The 24,906-nt window shown below is 39.2% G+C and overlaps 1 protein-coding gene across 1 annotated transcript in view; it reads right to left on the bottom strand.

The window, feature by feature from the left end:
• The window catches only part of SHB (SH2 domain containing adaptor protein B), a 57,173-nt gene that overhangs the window by 8,541 nt on the left and 23,726 nt on the right, over positions 1-24,906 (bottom strand). Inside the window, exons 3-5 of the mRNA XM_084225310.1 lie at positions 13,014-13,229; positions 7,095-7,266; positions 2,753-2,872 (exon numbers count right to left, since the gene is read on the bottom strand). Of these exons, the coding sequence (XP_084081436.1) occupies positions 2,753-2,872; positions 7,095-7,266; positions 13,014-13,229 (508 nt within the window). The remainder of the gene's footprint in view (positions 1-2,752; positions 2,873-7,094; positions 7,267-13,013; positions 13,230-24,906) is intronic.

The following is a 24,906-nucleotide window of genomic DNA, read 5'->3' as shown; positions in this document are numbered from 1 at the left end:
TGTTTTTGCTCACAGAGTGCACATTTAGTTAACTTGTGAGATAATCCTTATCTAAAATTAGCAACAGCCACATTTCCCAAAATTGAAATTTGAGTCAGGAAATGAAGTGGTGAGGGCACTGTGTACACTGCTGCAAGAGCCTTGGGAGGGGGAAATCCCGACAAAGTATTAGCTAGTAGAGCCTAGTTGGTACCTGGTCTTCACTGAGCCAGACTGAAATATGATAGCCCTATGCTGAGATCCTCTTCTATTGCTACATCAGAAAGGCATCTCTGTGAGCTTGATGTTCACTGAAGTAATTGCTGAACACCTAAAACATTTATAAGTAAGAAATGGCTCTCCCTCTTCCATTTGCACATCTACCTTTTTCACCAGTGTGCTTGTTAGTAAAGAACAGGTGTCAGACAAGGAATTTGAAACTAGGCATTTCAACAGCAGCCAGGAATTTCTGATTACAGCACACTTACCAGGAGTATGGGTCTCCAATTTTTACCTAACTTTCTACAATTATAATTGTGTTTAAGGAAAGAGTGCGCGGGTATGAGCAAGCCAAATATCTACAACCCTGAAGGCATGCAGAGAAGAGGAAACACAGGGAATGATACAGGGCTGACAGAGGAGATTCAAGAGAATGTACAGCTGCTCCTCATGCCTTTGGGATCATTTCGTTCTGGGAAGGTAGATCATAGTCTCTTCCTCTTCTGCTGTGCAGAATTTAAACAATGCTGATAAGGAGGCTTAGCTCTCTGGATCCCAATCCACAGAAAGATGCTTTTAGCTTCAAATACTCGTCACCAGCAATACCAATTCCTTGTTTCTAACTGAGATGGGCAACATAAATGTGTACTTCAATAAAACCTTCTCTGATGCCCCCAGATATAACTAATCCACATTTCAGTGGGCAATTAAATTTCACTGGGTAAACTACACCATCTGAAAGTGACAGACATTGACATGAGGAACCTAAACAACCTCAGTGACTGTTTTATACACAGATGCATGCTAATTTAGCAATAAAGCTATTTTCACACTCATTTCATTGTATTTGGAATGATAATTTCTGGATTTTGAAAGAAACAGATATCTCCCACAAATTCCCTATGCAAGTCAAGCCTGTCTGGCTCTCTCAATGTCCACAGAACATAAAAAGACTTCCTGCTATTGGAAAAAATGGTCTCCATTATGAAATATTCAGCTATATTAAAAGAAAATGAGCAAGTTCTACCATCTTTTCACTTTTCAAATACAGGTAATATTTGGGTAGATTCTCATTGCTGTGTTTTGGGAAACAATCTTTTGTTATTAGAGGAAAGAAAACTAAAAAAAACTAGAGTGAAGTGGTTTGGGTTTGGTTTTTGCTTTCTGTTTTCGCTTTAGGAAAAGCTTGTAACATGAAACAGAAGAATAGATTTTAAATCACTGTTACTTAGTCTCAGCACAAAATCAGGGTATGATTCTTACTTTTTCCCTGAAGCAGAAATGAAACATTTAACAAAAAAAAAAAAAAAAAAGAAAAAAAAGAAAAGAAGCTGACTCACACATGATATTAAAAGAAGCCAAAACACACCTAATAAACAATGGAGATGTTGTAGTTCTGTCCAAAGAGACTACAAAAAGATACTAAAGGCATGAATGCAGCTGTCCAAAGCAGCAAAATATATTTTTAACTGTCACCTTTCCTCTGGAAGTGTGCACTGGCAGAATAACAAAAATCACTGGGCTGATGCAAGAGTTAAGTAAAATACCTTTAAAAATAGGTCATATTCCAAGGCTTTGAATTTAAGGGACAATTTAGGCCTGAGAGAAAATTTATTCCAAAGCTTGTGCCATTAATGCTTCAGTGTTTGAAAATATCTAGAAGACACCTATATTGGAGTATACAGAGATCAAATTACAAAAGAGATAACAGGAACTCAACCACAATTGCAAAGCAGATGTGTTCCAGCTCATGGCAAACCTCTGCATTACAGAGAGATCCCAAAAATAGTAGCAGAGGAATAATGATTTTAAATACACTCCTACAAAATATTTTTCTTCTCAAGTTCTAGAGTGGAATTTTAACTATACCAAGCCTATACCAAGGTAAAGGGGCTTCTTTTTCTCCTGCACATAAAACATTGACAATTTTCCTCAGCTAGAAAATGAAGTGAACTTCTTATCCTGTCACGGGTGGGAGAATTGGGCTAGATGATCTTTGATCCTCCATTCCAACCCCAAGAGTTTATGAATTTGTATTATGGTATGTTGAAGACATCTGTAATGTATCCTGCTCAGCCTAAGCTAGATTCAGAGCAGTGAGAGGACTAGAATACTGCTAATTTCCTAATTCTGTAGATCTTTCGTCCTTAATCCTGGGCATTTTACTTTGAAGAACTGTAACAACGCTGTACAGTTTTTCTCCAGTAAAGCAAACAAAACAAAAGGAATAAAATCCCCAAACAATACAGTTCCTTATTCAGCCAAAAGCAGAAGCAGCAGGAGCATTTCAAATTAGAACCAGAAAAAAAAAATTAATCCAGCTTTATTTAGTTAAGTGGATACCAAATGAAGACTAAAAATCTATTAACATCCCCAGACAGGAAGATACCAATTCAGTGACTGTAACTGTACATCACACAGTCCCAAACACTCTGAAATCCTTCGGAGATAAAACAGTGCGGCAACAAACTGGATAATTTTCTCGTATGGCACCAGAGAAGTTAGGTTTATAAATACATTTACTATGTACTATGTTTTACTGACAAATACTTACTTCAGTGAAAGCGAATAGTCGTGCTTGCTTGTTTGACTATTTCTTACAAGGTAGCTACACTCCTTACATAAACGCAACAGGTTTTCTGCATCTGTCCGACTGATTGCTCCATGATACCATCTAGAAAAAAGCAAAGAGGTTAATTAACACACAGAAATATTCCCACTCATACTGCTTTCACTACTTAGTTTTTTAAAGTGTGATTTGTTACCAATAGCACATGGATACCTTTAAAATCTAATATATTATGGATAAAAAACTCTGAAGTTATTACAAATTGTGGAGGCTTCTTGTTCCTGTCAGCTTAGGGGATAAACGCAGACCAGGAAGCGATGCATTAAGATTGTTGTACATGTCTATGTAAGAAATTCCCATTTAGAGAAACACCTTATAATCTATCTTGCAAACAGATCCATGATATACAATTTGCTCTATTTCATCCCTGGGATATATCAGTTTTTAAACTAATACACAAAATAAACAACAAAGGCAAAGAAACTGAAGATCATATGTGGAGAATATGAACAGTTAACAGTGGAAAATATTTGCTAAAATAAATCTTTGAAAAAGGAGAAGAGTGATGAAGTATGAAGATCTGTCAAAAAGGCACATTCTAAACAAAGGTGTGACAATTCTGAGAGCCTTATATACATCTCTGGTGGGTCTGCAGAATGGATGTGAACAACTCAGGGAAAAAAGGAAATTGGGTGAGGAGAGGTGGGTCCTTCATTGAACTAGCCACTGCAAACAAAGAAGCTCCTCAGTGCACGCTGCTCTCTTATCAGCTTTCAAAATCTGAGACTCCAGGAGTAAACACTTTGACCCTTCCCTAAGTTTCCAGAGCAGTGTAATGTGTCTGGCCCTGTACTGTGTCAAACGGTCAAACGTGGCTCTGAGAAAGATCACTCCCTCCCTGCAATTGCCAGGTGCATTTTGAAACATTATGTGGCACTACCACATAATGTCTGCCTAAGCAAGACAATGAACACATCAGAAGTGCTCTCTGTCTGTTTTTATCGGGAACTGTTGCTTGCTTTGTGTAAAAGAGTTTAATTCCATTTGTTCTTACTCTAAGAAAGACGTTCCAACTAAAAAACAGGTGAATAAAGACCAGATAAGCCCCTTTGACAGAAATCATTCCCTTAACTGCCTTTTGCTGGTGGTTCCAATGTCAAATCTGATGAATGTGCTAAAAAAAAAAAAGTTGGTGCCCAAATTAAAAATTAATTGAGTGTGTGATTAAAACCAAAGTCTTCATTAGAGGGAACTAAAGAGAGGTTATATTTGTATAGTCAAGACAAACTAGAAAGGAAGGCCCTGACAGCTTCATCACTTCACAAATAAGATGGAGACACAGATACAAATTATTTCAGACAGTCTCCTCCTCATCTCCCATTAGATATTTACTGCTGAAGGATATTTCTTAACAAGCAATTTAAAGACTAGATTGCCTTCTGAGTGTGATGGAATAATATCAACACAAGTGTAATCAAGAAATGGATTTGGGAGAACTTAAAAACTTTTCCTATTAGCTACAATTATCTTTATTTTCTCCCCAAAGGGCCAAATAAAACAAAAGTGAAATATTACCTTACCAAAATAAGGGAGATGCTTAACTGTGATATTTGGAGAGATATGGAAAAAGAACATAGGGCTGGTTTGAGGAAGAAAAACCTGCTCTTTAGAGTTGAAAGTAAACAGAAGATGAGACATCTGATTCAGATGTGACGTCTGGAAGCTGTTTTGGCTACACCTGACAGTAAGCAGCAGTATCCAGAAGTGTAATTGTTTGTGAGTCATATGCCCATGTAATTGGGACACTCTGATTGCTCCTGTTACAGCTACCTAGTGCGATAAGCAAAGTGCGATAATCAGCTTTAAGTTCCTGAGAGATTTGCTGTTCAACTGCATTGGGTCTGTTTATCCTGGGTGCACTCATTTTTTTGACTGTCAGCATATGAGCATTTGAGAAGAAAGATCAAATTTCAAACATCAATGATGTGGTCATAAAAAAGTGCAATGGCAGCTTCTGAAAGACACCAGCGCAAAAGTATGAAATAACCTGAATGTCTTCTAAGATATCCTGGAAAACACATGCACACAATGCAAACCTGAAAGCAAAATTCTAACATAATCACACACTTTGACCCTTAACAGGATCTCCTCCCAAGTTTGTAAGTACCCGTGATTGTGGTTTACAGAATTCTCTTCCTGATGTCCCTTACTTTGTCAATGGTCAGGTTTCAGCCACTAAGGGGCCACTACTCCCCTGAAGACAGGAGAGCAACATCAATTGTAAGTAAGTATAATAAGTTATTACAGCTTATATAATGCACAACTCTGTTTCTGAGTTAGAGCAAAACAGGAAACCACAAGATCTTGATTATAAGGCTGGGAGGAATTCACTTTCAATAAGACAATGGAAACAGCAGAACACACTTTTTCTTTACACTGTTATTGAGGAAATAGAACAAATTACTTTTATTCCCCTGGGTCCATGAGTTAATAAGTTCACAGTCACAGATTCCTCATTCACAAGTAACTAAAAATATTTTCTTTATATACCAACTCACCTTGGTATTTCTGCCTGTTTGGGGAATATCCTAATCTACCCATCCACCTGCCAATTTGTGTGCATCCTTTTCTTTAGATCTTGTATTCCTTTCTGCAAAAACAGACTCCACTTTTGCAGAAAAAGAAGGAAGGGCTTTGCATGTGCTGTGGAGATGTCTCACACTACTAGAACAAGTAATTTGCATTATTATGAATATCCTATAGTAAAATAAATGTGGACTCTTTCACTTTAGGATGCATCATTGTTAACTGCATTCATTTTAGGTTTGATCCATCATGCTGAAGAAAAAAAAAAACAACCCTCATGTCACTGACATTTGAATACTTAAAAAGGAAAAACTAGACCTGCCGTTTTCAATTGTGACATTTAACTGCAGTTATACTAAAAGACAGAATGACACCACAGCGTATTTGTGAGTCAAACATTAGGTAACAGAAACTCACCTTCCTGAAGTTATTTTTAATGTATTTGGGACTGGGTCAGCAACTTTGGCAAGCTGGAACTACCCAACTTGGAGGACCAAATCTACAGTTAAATTTACAGCCTTTTAGTTATTTACCTAACAGTATCAGTGACTTATTTCACAATAATGGTTGCTACTTCCTCTACTGGAGATAAGCATACAATCAATGGGCAGATGGTTCAAAGGCTGAGGCTGATTAGATGGACCATGACAACATGTGGATGATATTATCTGTTTCAAACTTAAGCTTCCAAATACTGCCTGAAAAATAGAATGTCAAAGGGAAAGCAATTTCTGGAACTACCTCCTCTCAAACCCTCCTCCTGAGGGTTCTAAGTGTAAAAGGATTCTTAATCCTTTCAATACTACTAGCATTAAGGAACAAAGTATTCTCACAAAGTCCATACTCACATCCATGCTATATTATGCCCTCCCTCTCCAGTGCAAATAAATTCTGCCTCTAATCCAGAATGACAATTTCTGGAGAGGACTGCCTTCAGGGATTCAAGACACAGCTTCTTCACTTTACTGCATGAATCCACTGACTTCTCTGTGACCAGGAATATCAGTCTGACTTTTGTAAATTGCTCTACTTTTTCACTTTTCAGGATTTTTCTCTGTGTAGCAGGAATTCTGGTCCTTTCTCTGAGGTTGAACCTTGATACAGGACAGTGGGTCATTCCTCCACACAAGCCAGTCTGTCCAAATTGTTCAAGGAAGAGCAACAATAAGGCAGGACAGGGGCCACTCTTGTGGATACTGGACATTTACTGCAGGGAATTTACCTAGAACCTGAATTTGAAGCTGATAGAAGAGCATCTAAATATCGCCCTCAAGTTTGATAGCACAAGGGTAGAAATAACAAATCTCTTTTCTGAAAGCTGTTTAAGTGGTCTTATCATTTTCTCCCTGGAGGATAATCACTGCCAGATGCAAGGCAAATCTGATGTATTAGAAACATGCTCTGCAGCCACAAATATATTGGTTTCATGCACCTTTAAACAGAATTTGGTTATATGTGAGAGACAACTTTTTTTCCCCTAACGTAGTATAAACAACAAGGCTGAAAATGGAATATCTGAATGTACTTGACAGATAAAATTCACTGTTTCTGAGATGAGTTTCCTGTTTAACGCTATTTTGCTCACCCCCAAAAATTACTTACACTTTGCAGGACTAGTAAGAGTTAGTCCTTGGGGCTTTGAGAATACTGAGGAGGAAAGCTGGACAGTAGGATCTGGGTACTTACTGCTCCTGTAAGCAAGGAGGCAAAGAGCTAGAGAGCAATTACTGTGCTTACTTACATCTGCTTTTCCAGTTGAATAGTTGGATCTATTCGCTCTCCCAGGATCCCACAAAATTCTGGACTGCCATGTTTGATAGGTTTAAAGCCTCCTCCAGGTGCTCTTAATTGCCTGTGCTGGTCATTTGAGGGAGAAGGAGATGCTTGCCGTTTCCCACTTCCATTAAACTGGGCTGCAAGACACACAATAATTACCTCTCCAGGCAAGGTTAACAAGGACCAAAAGAGTTGTAGCACTTACAGTGGTTGTCACACCCCCCAGAGAATAAACATATACCCACTAGCATTAAGATGCTTTATCTACAAAGTTATATGTATCATGTAAAGTGTTTCTTACTATGCAGAGTACAGTCCTAAAACTCTCTTGTTTTTCCAGTAATAACATTCATACTTTTCTAAACCTTGTTATAATAACTCTTGCTTATCTTGACGTTTGATACTTTGATCCTCCAGAGTTGATGCTGTTAAACAAATAACAGTAACAAGCCTTCAGTTACCTGCCATAATTCCAAAAGGAAATAAGTGAGAACATCAGTTTGCCTCAGGTTATGTGGTATCATCCTAACAGTGATCTGGGGGCAAAGCAGGCAGCTAACATCTACATTAGAAATACTGTCAAGCAGCAAAGAATTAACAGTGCATCCACTCACACGCTGCTGGCACAAATCTTTTCCCTTTAAAGTCTAGGAAACAGATGACAAAAGAAAAATAGCCTTTCATCATTTCTCTTACTAACTACATTATTCCCAGAAAAGAAATACAACTTATTTTGCAAAACTGTAATTTATTAAAACACTGCAACACCTGTATCCTAATGCACATACTAATGATGTCAGCATTCTCATTTTACACTTACAGATTCCCCATAGCTACAATCAAAAAAACCCCAAAAACTAAAGGACAGAATGTTGACAGGAAGAGTGAAAGAATCTACCCACACCATATTCCTGACTCTCATTGCCTTCTATGGTTTGCTGCTTCATCAAAACCTAACACTCCCAGCTGCAAATGATTGTATATTAAGGCCATCTAGCAAGGACCAGGCAGAGAACCTTGACTGTGTCAGGAGGTAAAAAATCACCCTGCTCACAAGCACAAACAGCTCAATCAGTCCTTATGTGAGTTTCAACAGCAATACTGGAGAAAAATGTTACAAGGAGAACTGAAGGAACTCCCTACAAAACTTACCGGCCTCATGCACTTAACAGTGAACTTACTATAACACACAGCCAAGTAGGCATGTGGGTGACATTATTAAGTTTTTTAAAGCAGACAGCTGCAGTGTTCAAGTTCAAAATCATAATGCACAGAGACATGTTGGATGAGGAAAGTGTTTTGGAGCTGTTTTTTAAATATTTGTTTATGCTTTTGTCATGAAGCTTAGGACACTTCCAAATGCCCCCTCTACTCAGAGAAAGTAAGCACAATTTTTTAAATTGAAAAATTTAGGCAAACGCACATAGCTACAATGTACACATTCCTAAGTATGCATGGTGGAAATATGCTGATTCTTTCTTAATATAAACTCAGATTTAACCTCATTACTGGATAATGAAAGCTGATTAGCGTAACAAGGAGAAACACTGCATGTGGATACTTGCCCGTGACATATTATTACTTTAACTCTACGAAAAACACCCGGATGTAACTTGGGTACTCTCTGAAACCCAGTGAGCTTATTGTCACCTTCTGAACAAGGAACACCTTTCAGACACCAAAAAATTCAGTTCACATAACAAACTCAGTTCTGACTGTTAACAACTTTACATTACAACACAATCACAGAATGGCTTGAGCTGGAAGTGACATAAATTATTATCTAGTTGCAAACCCCTAAGAGCAGAGAGATGCCACCACAGGCAGTGATTTTGTCCACTAAATCACATTATTCAGAGCCCCATCCATCCAACCTGGCTTTGAACAGTTCCAGGGAAGGGCCATCCACAATTCACACACAGCAACCTGCTCCCTTGCTTCTCTATCTTTGACTAAACAATTTCTTCCTAACATCTAATCTAAATGTCTCCTCTTTTAGTTTAAAAACATTCCCTCTTTTTTTATCTCTATATGCTTGTGTAGAAAGTCACAAACATGATGATAAGACACAGGAACTATTCTCCAAAAATATGACAAAGTCAAATTTCAAATGCTTTTGAATGTTGGGGCTTTCTTCTCTGATTGAAAAGTTCAGACATGTGTCTGGACTTCTGGCCTTTTTTTCCCCCCCCCCCAGGAAGAAGCAGTCTTGAAGGGCTATCCAGGCAGATTAAAGCGACAAGTGTGATTCCCAGTCAGGTACCTCCCCACCCAATGTTGTAATCAGGTCAGAGTTTTGGCTGCTGTGAATCCTCTCTTAAACAAAGCTGTATCCAGCCACTGCAGTTACGGAACTGACTGCAGTGCTTCTACACTCTCCATGTGGCCTCTCTTCCACTGCACTGTAATTCCTGCCTACCTCTGTGACAGTGGCATGCCAGAACTCCCTCGCTTTAGGTCACTCAGGGTCCTAGGCAACACCTTTCCATTCAACAGCAGTAGAAGCCAGAAAAAGTTTGGCATATATCAGTCCTTCTTCAATGAGCCCATGATCAGTGCTGGAAACTGCTACCAAAATGGCCCTCTTTACCATTGAGACCCCCTTTGTAAGAGAGGGTCACAATTCTGTAAAGCAATACTGAGACTGGCTTTGCAGACTTCACAAGCATTTCCTTTACCCAAAGGTTTTCTGTGCCCTCACGACAGTTTGAAGAGGACGGATTTCTCACAACCTCAGTGGAAGCCAGTGTCAGTGTGACATTCTTCAATGGGCCCTCTGGTGCTCATGCTATCTTCTAGCTATACAGTGGGCTCTCCCCGGTGTTATCTCCTTTTCTAGCCAGACTTGTGTACCTGGAAGCTACTTTGTTCCTGTTGCTTTGCCAACCTCAACTCTTCTGGGCAAACCAGTCTGCCCAGCTCAGCAGGAGTTCTAACAAGACCTGCTTGCTTCCCATAAAAGCCATCAAAAACACATTATAGCTTCAGCTGGACAGCCTCCAATAAAACAACCTCAAATTTGTTTGTGAAAGAACTCCAGCTGCAGACAGTCAAAATGCTGCATTCCAGCTCTGCTACACAGAGACACATCTTTTAGCACAGCAAAATCCACAGGCTACGAACATCTTGCTCCGTCCACAATGCCAGCATGACACCAGCCTCAGCCTCATCCTTAGGAGTCAGAGCACAGACACAATGTCCTCAGCCTCCTAGCTTGTGCACACTTTCATTCTGACAAATCTCAAAGTCCATGTTGGAGATAAACAGGTTTTAGCTATGCTTCAGCAACAAATCTTGAAATCATGGCAGAACAATCTATTTCTTTCAAAGACTTGCATGAGCAATTAGGTTCATTGTAATTCTAGTGCTGCTGGTGATTTTGGTTTGTTTCTACAGTCTATCACCTGACAAATCAAAAACATTTGCTTCATAAGACTCTGTGCCTGCAATTCTCATCACAAATGTGTGTTGTTCCCTCCAGATGAATTTCACAATCCTTAGACATTTCTTTGTGACAAAAGAAATTCTTGTACTTAAAATAACCTTGTACCTAAAACAAATTAATCTATAATACATGGCAGACGTAATGAGAGAAATCTAATTAATCTCAAAAAGTGCTTACCCTTCTTATTTTAAATAACAATTATCTATGCTGAGCCTGTAAGTAAACCAACCATATCATAGAACCATTTAATTAAACCTCTCTTTAGTCTATTAATTCTATAAAGCAATATTTTCCTCTGGGTGCTTTCATAACTGCATAGTATTTGAAAGAATATTTACACATAAACCAATCATAAAATCTTGTATTGGACTGACCTTGTTAATTTACAGTTACATGTTAAAACTGAAAAGTAGATATAAAGAAAAAAATAACAAAATTACGATTCTTCATTTTAAAACAACTCAGAAAAACCCTATTTCAGAATTTACCTGATAAAGACCAAAAAAGTGGACACAAAGATGAATACAGAGGTTAAGACAAGACCCAAATGAAATAAAACTCAGATTTCATACAATATGACCAATACATGAAGGATAATAATTTACATATGCCCATATATGACTCATTAGACTTAACTTTTAAAATCCAGTCTCTGTAGCTGCTCTATTACTATTTCAAAAATTTGTGAAATGAGGTCTCACTGGAGACAGATGTATACTGGTCCCACAGCTTGCATCCCAGCATCATTAAGCAATGAAATTGCTGGTTTTTGAAAGAAAAATTACTTCTGGGTAGCACACAATCACCAACCTTGTGTGGGAAGTTATGTGATCAGATGAGGTTGTTTATCCAGTCATTTCTTCGCACAGGATGAGAAAAATCTGAAGATAGAGACTGCAAGAGCTCCTTGAATAATTGTTTCCAATATTTAACTGCTCTTGCAGAGAAAAAAACCAACTTGAGTCAGAACCTCTACTGATTCATCCTATATCTCATCTTCCCATCACACACCTGCTCATTTGTGAAGAAACTGGCTCCATCTTATTGAGGATCTCCTCACAGGCATTAGAAAGTTCACACTATGTCCCACCCAAAGTTTTCTCTTCTCCAGGCTAAGCAAGCCCAGTTCTCTCAGCATCTCTTCACATGTCCTGTCATATGCTGCAGTTTCTTGTCTTTTTGTTGGCTGCGTGCTAACAAAAATGTTTATCAACATTGCTCTTATACCAGAATCCTGCCACAGCATTATGCATAACTCAAGAAATACGAAGTAAAGAGGAACAGTCACTAGGCTTCATCCACTGGCTTGCTCCTATTCACACAGGCTAGCATGCTGCTAGCCTTCATCATGGTGCAGAGCATTGCTAGCCACATTTAGTCCACTTCCCCCAGGGCTGTTTAAGGCCCTCCTAGCAAAGCTTCCAGCAAGTCAAACAGATCTAGGTCCATATGATTGCAGGGGGTTAGTTTGCTCCAGATGCAAGTCTTTAGGTTGTTCTCATTAGGTTTTGTAAGCTTGTGGTCAGTCCATTTCTCCAGCCTGTTCAGGTCCCTCAGAATGGCAGCTTTGCACACACCGTCCCCTCCCTTGGCTGTTATCCCAAGCTTGATAAGGGGCATTTCCTCTCCTTCTGCACTTGGTTACTAATAGCTATGCTAAACAGGAAGGGTTTCAGAACATATCCTTGGAGGAATCACACTTATAAGCAGACTCCAGGAAGAGTATGAATCACTACCACTACCCTTTGAGGTAATGACTCTGAAAGGTTTTCACAGATCTACTAGTCCACCCATCTGGGCTACAACCCTCCAAACACAGCTGATGCCACAGCACAACAAGCTGAAAGCTAAAGTCTGCACAGATGACACCTACTGCTCTCTTTCCATTAAGAGATCTAGTAGCTTTAACACAGAAAGCAAACAGGTTTGTCAAGCAGGATTTATCTGGGTAAATGCACACTGACTACTCAGTAATCACTGCTCTCGGGCTTCTTCCATGCTCAGTCCTGGAGCCACACCTCTTTTCTTCCTGCCTTGCCCCCAAAACTTCATCACACTGTCCCTTTGAGAATGGCTTCACAATTTCAGGATCCTGCAAAGCAACTTCCTCACTATAGAGATACTCAACAATAAACACTATCTACATCCCATCCATTAATATGAGGGTAGGGAGAAGGAGTGGGAGAATCAGAACTTTTACTTTTATGAAACAAGTGCTAAGATGATTGACAACAGATTGGCTGAAGTACCAAACAAAAAGTGCAGTTTCTGCAGTATTTCTGCAGCAGGTAAAGATTTGAGATGACCCACATTCACTTTTCAGACATTTCTTCACACACACATACACAGAAGAGCATAAGTATTTGATTTACCCCAAAGGCAAGTATATATAGTATAACTGTGAGAGGGAATTTTGAGGCTGGGATCTAAGAATCCTACCTGCCAAAGCTGGGAAGCTGACTTTGTTCCACTCCCACGGCTGATCATACTCATCTGCAGGCCTGTCATCATCCTGTGGCAATTTGCTTTCTCGTAAACGGCGACTCACCACACTTTCAGAATCGGATTCCACACCACTGCCTTCTGGTTCATAGGGTGTGTCATAGAGCTGCATGTTTTTCTGATGGGACTTCATGCCTTCCTGCTGTTGAAACTCTGTTGGCAAGGAAGAAAATTGCATCAGAATCACTACTAACCATGTCTTATCATTGCAGTCTATAATTTTAGAGCATTCAACTTCCACCCATTTCTTAATAGCCATGTAATTATAGAGATGACAAGCTTGTACAAGACTTCTAAATTCTACCTCTACCATTGGTAACTTGCTGGAAGCAAAAGTTTGCTCCAGTTAACCACCACAGCTTCATGCCTCCACCAACATTTCCCAGCTTGTGTAGAGCCAGATTGCAGGAAGCACACAATCCCTGTCAGCTGCTAGAAAGCACACTCACAAGAAACTGTACCTAAATTCCCAAGAATACTGAAATTTGTGTATAGTTAGCTCTTCAGGAGGAGATAGTTCTGAAGTGAAATTTGAAGACACAAAAACATAAAAAAACAAATCACACAGTACAATTGCATATGCTGATTAAAAAAAAATTGTCTGCATACACCTACAGAGTATCAGCAAAAAATGAGCTAGAACTAGAATAAGAACATTAAACAAAAGCATTAGAGCTTATCTCACATCAAGGGGGTTGTAACAGCAGCTCTCAGCTGCCTGAAAAGCAGTCAGAATCAAACCTTCTTGGGCAGAATCAGGAGAAGCAGTAAGGAGGAACAGGCACAAGGGGTAGCTCAAGAGATCCAAGTGTTGCATTGCAGGTACCTTCTTCCCCTCATGAGGTGCAGCCCCGGGATAGGTTCCCAGGTCATGGGAAGTGTCTTCATTCTTTGGAGTTTACAGAGCCATGGTTTAGCAAAGCCACAGTCCCTCCATCCACCAATACAAAACTGGGTAGAGTGAATGATAGATCAGGTGGCTGTGCTACCATTCAAAGGGACCCAGGGAGGCCGGAAAATAGCAGACTAGCAGGCTAGAAAGCTGCTCAGCAGAGAAGGACTTTGGGGTCCTGTATGGCAGGAGGTTAAACACAAGCCAGCAATGCACCCTCACGGGAATGAGGGACAACCTAACTTGGGGTGCATCAGGAGCGCTGAATGCAGATCAACAGATGTGATTCTTCCCCTCTACTCAGCACTGGTAAAGCCACATCTGGACTGCTGGGTCTAGTTCTCATCTGCCCAGCACAAGAAAAACACAGAATACTGCAGGAAGTTTCAGGAAAAGGCCATGAAGCTCAGTAAAGGGACTGAAGCACTTTTCATATGAGGAGAGACTGAAAGAGTTGAGACTTGCTAGCTGGGAGAAAACAAGATTTAGTGGGGACATTATCAATGCTTATAAATACCTGATGGAACAAAGAGAAGACGGAGACAGACTTTTATTGACAGGCCAACAGGCACAAGTCAAAATATATGCAATTCCATCTGAATACGAGCAAACACATTTTGACTGTGATAATGGTCAAACACAAAAATGGGTTGCCTGGAGAGGCAATTATCCATTTTTGGAAATATTCAATATCTGACTAGACATAGCTCTGGGGCAATCTATTCTAGCTGAACCTGCTTGAACAGGATTTTTTATTAGACAATATCAAGAGGTCCCTTCCAACTTCAGATGTTGTGTGATTATACTGACCACTGCAACAACAAAATAAGAACACCTAATGTAGCAAACTGCAAAGTTATGAAAATACTCAGAGAGAGAACTTTTTAAGCTACAAATGAAGCAAAAACCTAGAGCAGTTCTCTCTGTTAAAACAATAAAAGTCATAAATCAAGTCATATATCAATAAGGATATTATAATCAAGTAACTTCTCCAAACCCCTCAAAGCACAGTGAAAAGTCTGCAAAATGACAGTGCCCTTATTCCTGGAAAAACAAATTATTTCATTTATGCATTAAAAATATGGTAATTTTGAAGAAATATACACCAAAATTGATGCTACAAGCAAGATACATCCTCTTAGTTTCTAGTTATGAACAACCAAATCAAGAAAAAATGCTGCATTGAGAAAAAAAAAACTGCAATAGAAAGAATAAACTGCTCTCTTGAATACTCCGGTTCAAAAAGATAAACATTTTGTTTTTTTCTAGAAAGAACTACAACCTAGATGAAGAAAGTGCAGGGCCAGGCCCTGGACTTAATGATCCTTGTGGATCCCTTCCAACTCACCACAGTCTGTGATTCTGTAATATATAAAAACATATGCATGTATGCACATACACTTCTACACACATATCTCCAATCTCTTTTATAAAGCTTTGTATAAATATGCTTGAAAATTCACTGATGAGAGTATTTGTAAATAAAAGTAACTTTACTAAAAGCTAAATCAGAAAAAGTTCCTTTCAATAAACAACAGCACAGCTGAATCTGTACCATAAGCAGTGTTAGCATTATATACACAGACAGCTCAGCGCAAACTTGATTATCAGGAATCAAATAGTAGAAGACAACAGCACATTTGTGATGCAACACTTCTTACAGTAATTTTACAGCCTCTAACAGTGACATTTCTAAGGGCTAAAGTCTTTGGAAATATTAGGAAGTAAAAAACTATGTTAATTTAACTTTTTCTTTAGAAATTCACTTTTATGAACTATATAATTAGAATTTGTATTGCTGATTAAAAGAATATCTGTATACAATTCAGCATTAAGTTAATAACTATCAAAAGTAGTAGCAATTGAAGTTTTGAAAGCACTAATTTTGCCAGCAGCCTGGAAGACTCCCACAGATAATTCTTGTTCTCACAGATCAGTGGTTATTACAGAATCAGGCTCCAGAAGTTTGGGCTCCTGTGTAAAACCAAGAACTTGACTAGGAGAGATACCGAAACTGAAACAATACTATGAGATACAAGATTTGACATTGTTCTTCCCACTTGGTGAACAATTCTGATACTCACATATAGAGCTCCACAGGACAAGCAGCCACATCAGGCACAACAAACACCTCAATAGCCCTAAATAACTGAACAGGATTACATATAGATGCACTATATTCCAGAAAATAGTTTGAAGAGAATTAGGGGATATATCATCAAGGGAACAGAACAGCTATGAAGCCAACAAAGTGATGTTTTCAACATTTCCTTACTTGCTTACCAAATCCAACAGGTGAACTTCTACAGCTAGCCTTCCAAAAGGATGCAGCAGACTAAAAAACAACCAGACCATTCTATAATGGCCAGATGCCAATAGATATTTCCTTCATCTCAAACTTCAGCATGCAGTAACAAGAGGTCAAACAATGTGCTATAAAAAAAAAGTTCTGATAATATAAAAGCCTATTTTCCCAAATCAACCATATCTGTAAATGTCACCAGGCAGTAATAAACACAATGCCTCTTACAGCCCATTTTTAACATATCTTTTGATAAAAAACTAGACAGGCAAAATGCAGGAGTCTTACTGTCACAATCATGTAAGGGATGTTAGTTATAGAGGGGTTCCCTGAAGTTAAGGCTTTGCAAGGGTTTTTGTTCTCCTTTGTGGTGAAAGACAATGAACAATGACTGTGCAGGTTGGGGTTCCTGCATCGCAGTAACAGCACATCTTGCTCGTCTACATCTAATATGCAGGAAGAGTCTAAACCTGCAGGACACAAAATCTCTACCTTATCTCAATTGCCTGATTCTTTCAAACTCTGCTACTGTATTGGGAAACCTTTTAAACAAATTACATGCAACCAATCACAGCATCAGTGGTAAGACAGACATAGGTGGCTCTTTTATCAGGCTGACAGCCATCTGTAATTTATGCATGCTCCACTGAAAAACAGGGAAAACTACAGTGGAATTGGATATAGTCATATTAACTTACAGATTGATCAACAGCAGTGCAATAAAGTTGTTTAGACTTGCCAGTATGTTAGATTTCAAAGTGCACTGGCCCACACATATCAGGTACAAAAGTGATAAACCAGACCTCTCTCCATCTCAGCTGCCACTTTCAAGACTAGTGCCAAATTAAAATGACAGGCCTGCCAGTTCTCAGCTGCTTTCTCTAGCCAAAAGAACTGCTCTAGCCTGTCCTAGTGAGACAAATCTGAGTATGAAGGTCTCATGCTGGAAACAGTACAAAGATGCAAGGTCAACTTTTGAAAAACTACCGCTTAAAATGACTTCCAAGAAAAGTACAAGGGTTATCAATGCCCTTTGTATCCAACAAGCCTAAGAGCAATACTCAGGACAGGGAACAGAATTCTATTGAAGGGATTTTACAGGGGACATTTAGCTGCACTCAGCTCCATTCAGCAGTACAGAACTCACAGAGTTTATATGGCCACATTGCTGAATAAAGCTTCATCCTATTTCAGAAAGCATGAAGCAAAATACTTGGAAATACTTGTAACTCCAACAAGTATAATGTAAGTATAATGTAAGTATAATGTAAGTATAATGATTTTAATGTAAGTATAATGATTTAATGTAAGTATAATGATTTTCAAGGTCATTTTGGCATGCAGTTAAATTTGTTCAAATACATAGTTATTTGCAGGAAGCCCAGTAGATTTTTCATTCATTTATTTAACACACATTAACATGTAAACACTATGCTGGAATAAGGTTGTACAGAGGACAGCTGTCAAGCTGTCAGCTTGAAGAATTTCTGTCCTCCTACCTCTGATTTCAGACTACAGATGGTTGCTTTTCTTCTGCTCTCTTTCCAGAAGTCAGCATTTAAACAACTTCAATCCCACTGACCTGGATTTAGTTTCCCACTAACCAAATAAAAAACACAACTGCTATTAACTACAAGCAAAACTGTAACCAGCCTGCAGTGAACACCAAATACTGGGCTGCTATTCTCACTGAATACATCTGTGTCACTCAAATCTACCAGATAATTCCAGTGACAAGGATCTCAATACTGAAGCTATCTGGAACCCGCAAAACTTTTCAAGGCACACAGGCAGACCAAACATTTATCATCAGGAAGATACAGGTATTTCATTAAAGCAAACAAGCAAAGAGCTATAGACTTAACAGAGTCAACTTCTTTCATTTTTTCCTCCTATATACACAAAATTCTCCATATGGAGAGGGAGTGTTTCTGTTAGCAATGACAGAACAGGCTAACCTGACTTTAACTAGGATAGTCAGAGCAGAATTACAAACAGCAGAACTTGTGGAATGTGGATTCAAACATTTTATTTTCAAAAGCCCTAAAAGGGCAGTCCAAAAAGTGTTTGGAGGACTTGCCATACGCACACTGGCTTTTTGTGGATAAGTCTGGGAAAAATAAAATTCCATATTAAAAAAAAAAAAAGTACATGAGAACATAACTCAGGAACAAGGCCTGTTTGAGGACAAGAGCCAACTGCATTTCTTGTATTCTTACCTACCACTGAAAACCAGAAATTTTCAGTGGAAGCAGAAAGAAACTTGAAAATGCTCAGGTTCACATTGAGAGGTATTGCTGAGCATCTGATGCATTTCCCCCCACATTATCCCGACAGCCTGGCAATCTCTAGCAGGTAAAGGTCACACCAGGGCCAGATCTGATCACAGACAACAAAGGCCCATCCGCAGGAGTGCTTGCTATCAAGGCAAGTTTTTCTGAAATGCTCAAACCTCTGCTTTACACATGTTCTGCTCTTGAGGCTTCTAATGGAAAATCACTGAACTGGCAAGTAATCACATTGAAGGGCAGTGAGCTGTTTGCTCCAGGTGTATGGGCAAGCAACAATCAACCAGTAACTTGCCAGTTTGCCCCAGGCATAAGACAGATTAATGCAAAGATCACCCTGATATGAACATTTGCTTCCATTGAATTAATTCCCAGATAAAAAAGGTCAAAATACTCAGCCAACTGCTTACTTATCCAAGCCTTGCCATTACTGCTTCTTTTCACATCCATTTTGGAAAGATAGCCTGAAAATATTTCAGGACTTGTAATGCAGAATTCACATTTTATTACTACAAAGCATATTCCCTAGAGAAGTTAAGTTTTACCCCTGTCAAATTTCACCTCAGGTCACCAGAAATCAAACTGCTTTTCCCTCTGCTTCCAGATCCAGCTGGATGCCTCCAACTGCTACGACACAAGGGAGCATCAATTATATTCCAGCGCAGGGAGGGCTGTTTTGCTTTGAGACTGCAGCAACTGCCACCCAATGGTAATTATTCCAGATTTTGCTACAGGAAAAGCTGGATATGAGAAGATTTTCCTTCCCTCATCTTTTCTTCCAAACAGAAGCCAAATGACTCAGAAGTGAGCCACTTTCCAGGAACGAAGAGACATTTGTTCCCCTGTTCCCTGTGAGGCTTGGCAAACCCCCTTGATGTGAAAACCAACATCTTCACGTTGCCTGCATCATGCCGGAAATACTACTAAAGTCCAAGTATGACTCATTACCCCAGGAAAAAGCATTCAAAGCAACATTACATTCCAACAATCCTGATAAAGAGAAGTTGTTAGGCCAGTCAGAGCAGGGGTAGGCAGGGAGAAGACAGTTTATGATAAGTATCAATAAACCAGCAAAAAAACCCCATTAATATTTTCCACAGAAGGTATGCACTGAATTAAAACAAGCAACCACTACCCTGCCCAAGAAGACAGGAAGGACACCTTTGTCATTATGGGTGGGAAGGGTGAGGAAGAGGAGGGGTAGGTGTTGGTGGAGTCAAAGGAGGCTGATTAAAAAAACAAAACACATGGGAAGAAAACCCAAATCCTGGTGGCCTGGAAGGACAGTTATACTGTTTTCTAAAGGACATGAAAATTATCTTTAGAAATGTATTTCTCTTTTGGCAGAGGCAAAGAAATATAAAAAATTAACTTTCTTCAGTTCCTTGGAGGGAGAAATTTATTCTATAAAGCCTTCCACCTCAACACCATATTTTCTGATAACTAAGCAGTGTTTAACTGTCAGTTTTAAATTCTTGATTTCTGCAGAGCTTGCCTCTTTGGAGGTGCTTTGATGCTGCTGACCTACTTTCTCCTTGCACATTTTTCAGTAAGACAGAAGAGGAGTAAGGATGCCCTTTTTATTTAGATAAGAGGACAAACAACCCAAAAAAACTCCACAACTTTGTACGTTTACTGCTGCTTGACAGAGTAAGAGCCAACTCCAGATGCTGCTACAGCCACTTACATCACAGTGCTATATTGCTGGTTTGTTTGTAGGTTTTCTTGATCTGCCTGGAGTACTGACCTTTGGGATTTAAGAATCATTGTTTCATGGCCTAAACAGAGCAATCCAAGTGGCAACAGTGCAAACAAAAAAATTCAAGATCCCCATTCCATGCTCCAAAACTTCTGAGCTGTGTAAAAGAACATTAATTTCTTGTGGTAAGAGGGAACAGAAGCTCTCTGGGAAACAGAACACTGTGCTGGGATTTCCATGTACACCAGTTAGTACAAAGGTTCTCATCAGCCCAGGACACAAACTACAGTGTCCCAAGAGATTTGTTTTAAGATTAGTACAAACAGAATAAATTCTCCTTGAAAGCCATCTTAACACCAAAGTCTAAATGAGTATTTTAAACAAGCTAATGCTGTCCCATGTTAGGACCAAGAAGTTTATAGTGAATATGACTGTTTCCTGCAGTTACATCAGTCCTGCTGCTCATGACTGCTACTGATGTCCCCCGTGCCCTTGCCAGTGCTCTACACGAATACAATATCTCACCTTCACAGCAATCACCTTGAGAGAGGGCAGGAGTTGAAGAAGAAACCATTCGTAATTTAAATGCTCTTGAAGACTCACACAGAAGGAAGATATTTTCTTGCATCATGTCTGCCTGTGAGAGTCTCTGTTTGCTGAAAGCTTACTCAAAAGAATCAAATTATCAATTGAGATAAGCGCTGATCAAAATTATTTTTAATGATTATTTATATACTCAGTATGTATTTATATACTCAGGATGATATTGCAAGGAATAACCAGATGGGAGCAAAAGGGAGTTTATATGAACAAGACAACATAGGGAACAGTTTTCTGAGAGCTGGAGGTTTAATTCTATGAGAATAATGCAGAAAGGAGTTATCTTTTCTGCATGTTACTGGCTTTGAACACAGCCTCCTAGGAATGTGGGAGAGCACAGAGAAGGATCAGTAGACAGAGGCCTCCCTCTAGACTTCCTCCCTTTGATCCAAATAGTGGGAAGAAGTTCCCTGCAGGTACAACTTACATGGTACAGTACGGCAGTAGATTTTTGTAGCCAGAAGAAACTCCATATCTGATTTAACAAACTCAGATGAGATATATTCTCAGCCAGATGAGACATGTTATCTTCTTTCAGCCACCTGCTAGCATTTGCCATATAGAGTACAAGGAAGGGAGAAGAACTGCTACTTAATAATTCCTACAACAGATTTATTTCATAGACCTGTGGCTACATCATCAAGAGGAACACAGAAATGTGAATTGCACATTGTTTTCATCCAGCCTGTGAATGATTGCATGATTAAAAAAAAAAATCAATCAACCAACCAAAAAAAACTCAAAACCCCCCAACTGCCAGCTGAAAACACAGCCTGAAACTTTCCTGGTAACTAATGTCCATTATTTTATCCTTATTAGTAATTTTTTAAAAGAAAAATGCTAAGAAAACAAAGAGAAGTCAAAGCGTTGGAAACAATATCTGATCCATTTGTAAGAGCTCTTTCCCCAACCAGCATTCCAGGAAGAGCAGGCACTATCAGCACTGCTTCCTCCTTTGGCAGGACTTAAAAGCCACACAGCATCTGCATGCTAAACCATCTGGTTTTTCTCCTGTTCACTGCAAGGAACAGCCACAGTGATTATTTGCAACAGTGATCATTTGCAATTTTCCAACTGGCAAGTTGCGAGCGGCAGAAATCAACCACTGTGGTTATTTGCAATTTTCCCCACTTTTACACGCTTTCCCAAGGGAAGCATTGTCCTAGTTGCAATCTTTCTGTTCTGTCATTCAAACTGAATTACGGGGATAATCTAGCAACCCCGATCAGCACCAAATAAAGATGAATCACCACCTCTTGGACATACAAACTTTCAAATATAACCACAAATGTTAAGCTCCAATGTAAATTTAAAGCCTAGCACTAGTATGCCATAAAGATCATTAATGTAGACACAAAAAATGGTTTGCATTTGCTGTTCAGCCCTGGAGAAAAAATAGTTTCGTTTAGAATTCTACCTTCCCATGGTTAGATGAAGAAAGCTGCTCAGCTGTCATTACATGCAACCATAGATTTTACTTATCACAATCCAAGGCCTTGCATGCATTAAATGACAGCTGACAGCACAGAAAAAGTGGGGGATATGAACACTGAAATTACTAGGAAAATGTTTCAGCTCATCCTCTTTGGCCTATGATCTCTTTACTCATTATGTCAAGTAGGTCAGCAAGGGACTGATGGAAGAAGAAACTTGTGTCTAGCATTTGTAGGTTTCAAATACCCTGCACTGAGCTGTGCAGATGCTAATATTCAGTACCTTGCCTGTGTCTGCAGATTTATCTAACTATTATACTAAGGTAAACCCTGAATGGCTGTCCATTCCTAGTTAAAAGCCCACTTGCAGAGTAATCTGTCAGTTACACAGTGTTGGGTTTTCCCCTTGGACAAGACTTACATAACAGTACAGAACATGCAGCAGTGTTTGCGTGTATGCAGTATACAGTCTATCACATCATCACTCAAGAGTATTTGTGCTTACACTGATACATAACAGCAAATAAATCTGGTTAGCATTCAGCACAGAATGGTTAAGAACAGGTGCTTTAAGAACACAAATGACAGTCATGTGCAAACATCATAAATCAGTACTTTTTTTCACTTCTTGCAATGGAAGTATCACAAATCTGGAAGAGCAATATTTAATATTTTCCAATTAGGTCAAGTCAGAAAATGTCATGTTATAAAAATTCATTGCAATCATGATCCTGATCCTGATACAACTGAGTCAACACTTTCTGGTAAATTTTCCAGTTACAGTCTTACTTTCCAATATGCCTCTCTAAACCACCAAACAGTGAACATGGAAATATTTACAATGCACAAAACCACACCCATGGAGACAATTGTGGAAGGCTTTATTTTTTGCTGGGTTTTTTGTTATTTGTTTTAAGAGATGGATACAAAAAGATCCTTTTAAAATAGTTAGGAGAGGCTGTCTTTTGTTATGCTCTATATTCTACCATGATGGTGCATGTCACAGCCAAAGAAAAGAGCTATAGTATGTGCTACTCTACAAAAACATAATGCTAAATTAAGAGTACGTATGAAAGACATCACCTTTTTAAACTTCATCTCACTCCCCCCTTTCTATTTCAACTGAGGCAGCAGCACAGACACCTTCACAATAATCTCAGGCTGCATTAGAGCCATAACTGCTGCTGCAGGACTTGCTTAGAAAAGGCTCACACTTTTCTGTCTTGCAGCCCATCCCAGACAAGTGCAACTGTTGTTCAGCTGTACAAAAGACAAGAGCCAGAACAGCAGAAAACCCACTGCTTCATCACAGTGATTTTCAAATTATCCACAGAAAATGAATGCAGAAAGCAAGCCAAGTTCCTTCAGGCAAACCTATTTCCCCCAGGTTTACCTGCATTGCTCTTAATTGTTAGTGTAAGCTGCAATAGCATCAGTTTTGCATGCCTACATCCTGATTCATAAAACCAAGATGTATGTGGACTCTCCCACTTCAAGGCACCTACACATGAAACTGAACAGTGCATAGCCTTGTTCAAGCCCAAATGAAGACTAAATATTTCCATTTTCTATTTGTACATTGGTATTATTCAACAAATTTAATCACAGTACCACAACACAGTCCATCAGCAAATAGAAACACACTGAAGGCTTCCTAGGTCTTTACCTGAGTAGGGATAACAAAGATTAATGGACATATCAGCACACCAACACACACCAAAACCAGATGAGGCTTACCTGACCTCAGTCAGGGAGGAACAGGAACAGGCTGCTCCTGCAGACAATTGCTTCTAATAATTTTAGCAGCCAGAATGATAATGAACAGCTGGGTTTGCATAGATGTTTGAGCTCCTCCAAAGGAGCATTTTCAAGCAGAGTTCTTCATAGCCAGAAATCAGAGAAAGAGAGAAGCTGTACATTTTTGCCACCCTACATAAAATGGAAAGAGCACAAAAACTGTGTTTCTCACCACTTCTCACTGAAGTTTTAAGGTTGTTCTGTGACACTGCTGTGAAGCCACATTAAACTGTTGGTAAACTAATGTGGCAAGATGTACAGTCTCTGCGGCAAAAACAGACACAGAACTAACCCGTTGAATCTTCAAGTCTCATTTGCTTCTAAGGATATGAAAGGACTCATCTGGTTTGGGTTTCCTAACTGGAAAAGCACACTAGCTACTACATTGCAGCTGATGTCAGAAACAGACCTAATTTACTGAAGGTTTCACTCATATTTTGCCACTCGGGATTTGCAGAGTCTGGATGCAAAACCAGCAGGCAAAAATTTTATTCATTTACTAGCAAGCTAAGCACAATAAAAATGACAACATATGAGAGCTGAAAGGGTATCTTGTTCCTTCAAAACTATTCTGTTTACCTCATCCTTAACTAATACTTCCTGTACCAGCTTTTTTGAGCCTACTTAACTCTTCTGTACAGTGCAGATAAAAAACACAGTGATTTGAGTAAGTGAGAGTATAATATGAAAGAATGATTGAGAAAGCTCTTCTGAGAAAAAATTCTCACTAGTTTAGGGGCGGGGGAGAAAGGACCCCCAAGCAGGACCTTTGAGTTGAGTACAGCTAGTTGGGGAAAGGGTTGAAATTCCTTCTGCTGT

The sequence above is a fragment of the Fringilla coelebs genome (assembly GCF_963513975.1).
Source record: "Fringilla coelebs genome assembly, chromosome: Z".
Classification (NCBI taxonomy): Eukaryota; Metazoa; Chordata; class Aves; order Passeriformes; family Fringillidae; genus Fringilla; species Fringilla coelebs.
This window is presented reverse-complemented; position numbering and strand designations above follow the sequence as displayed.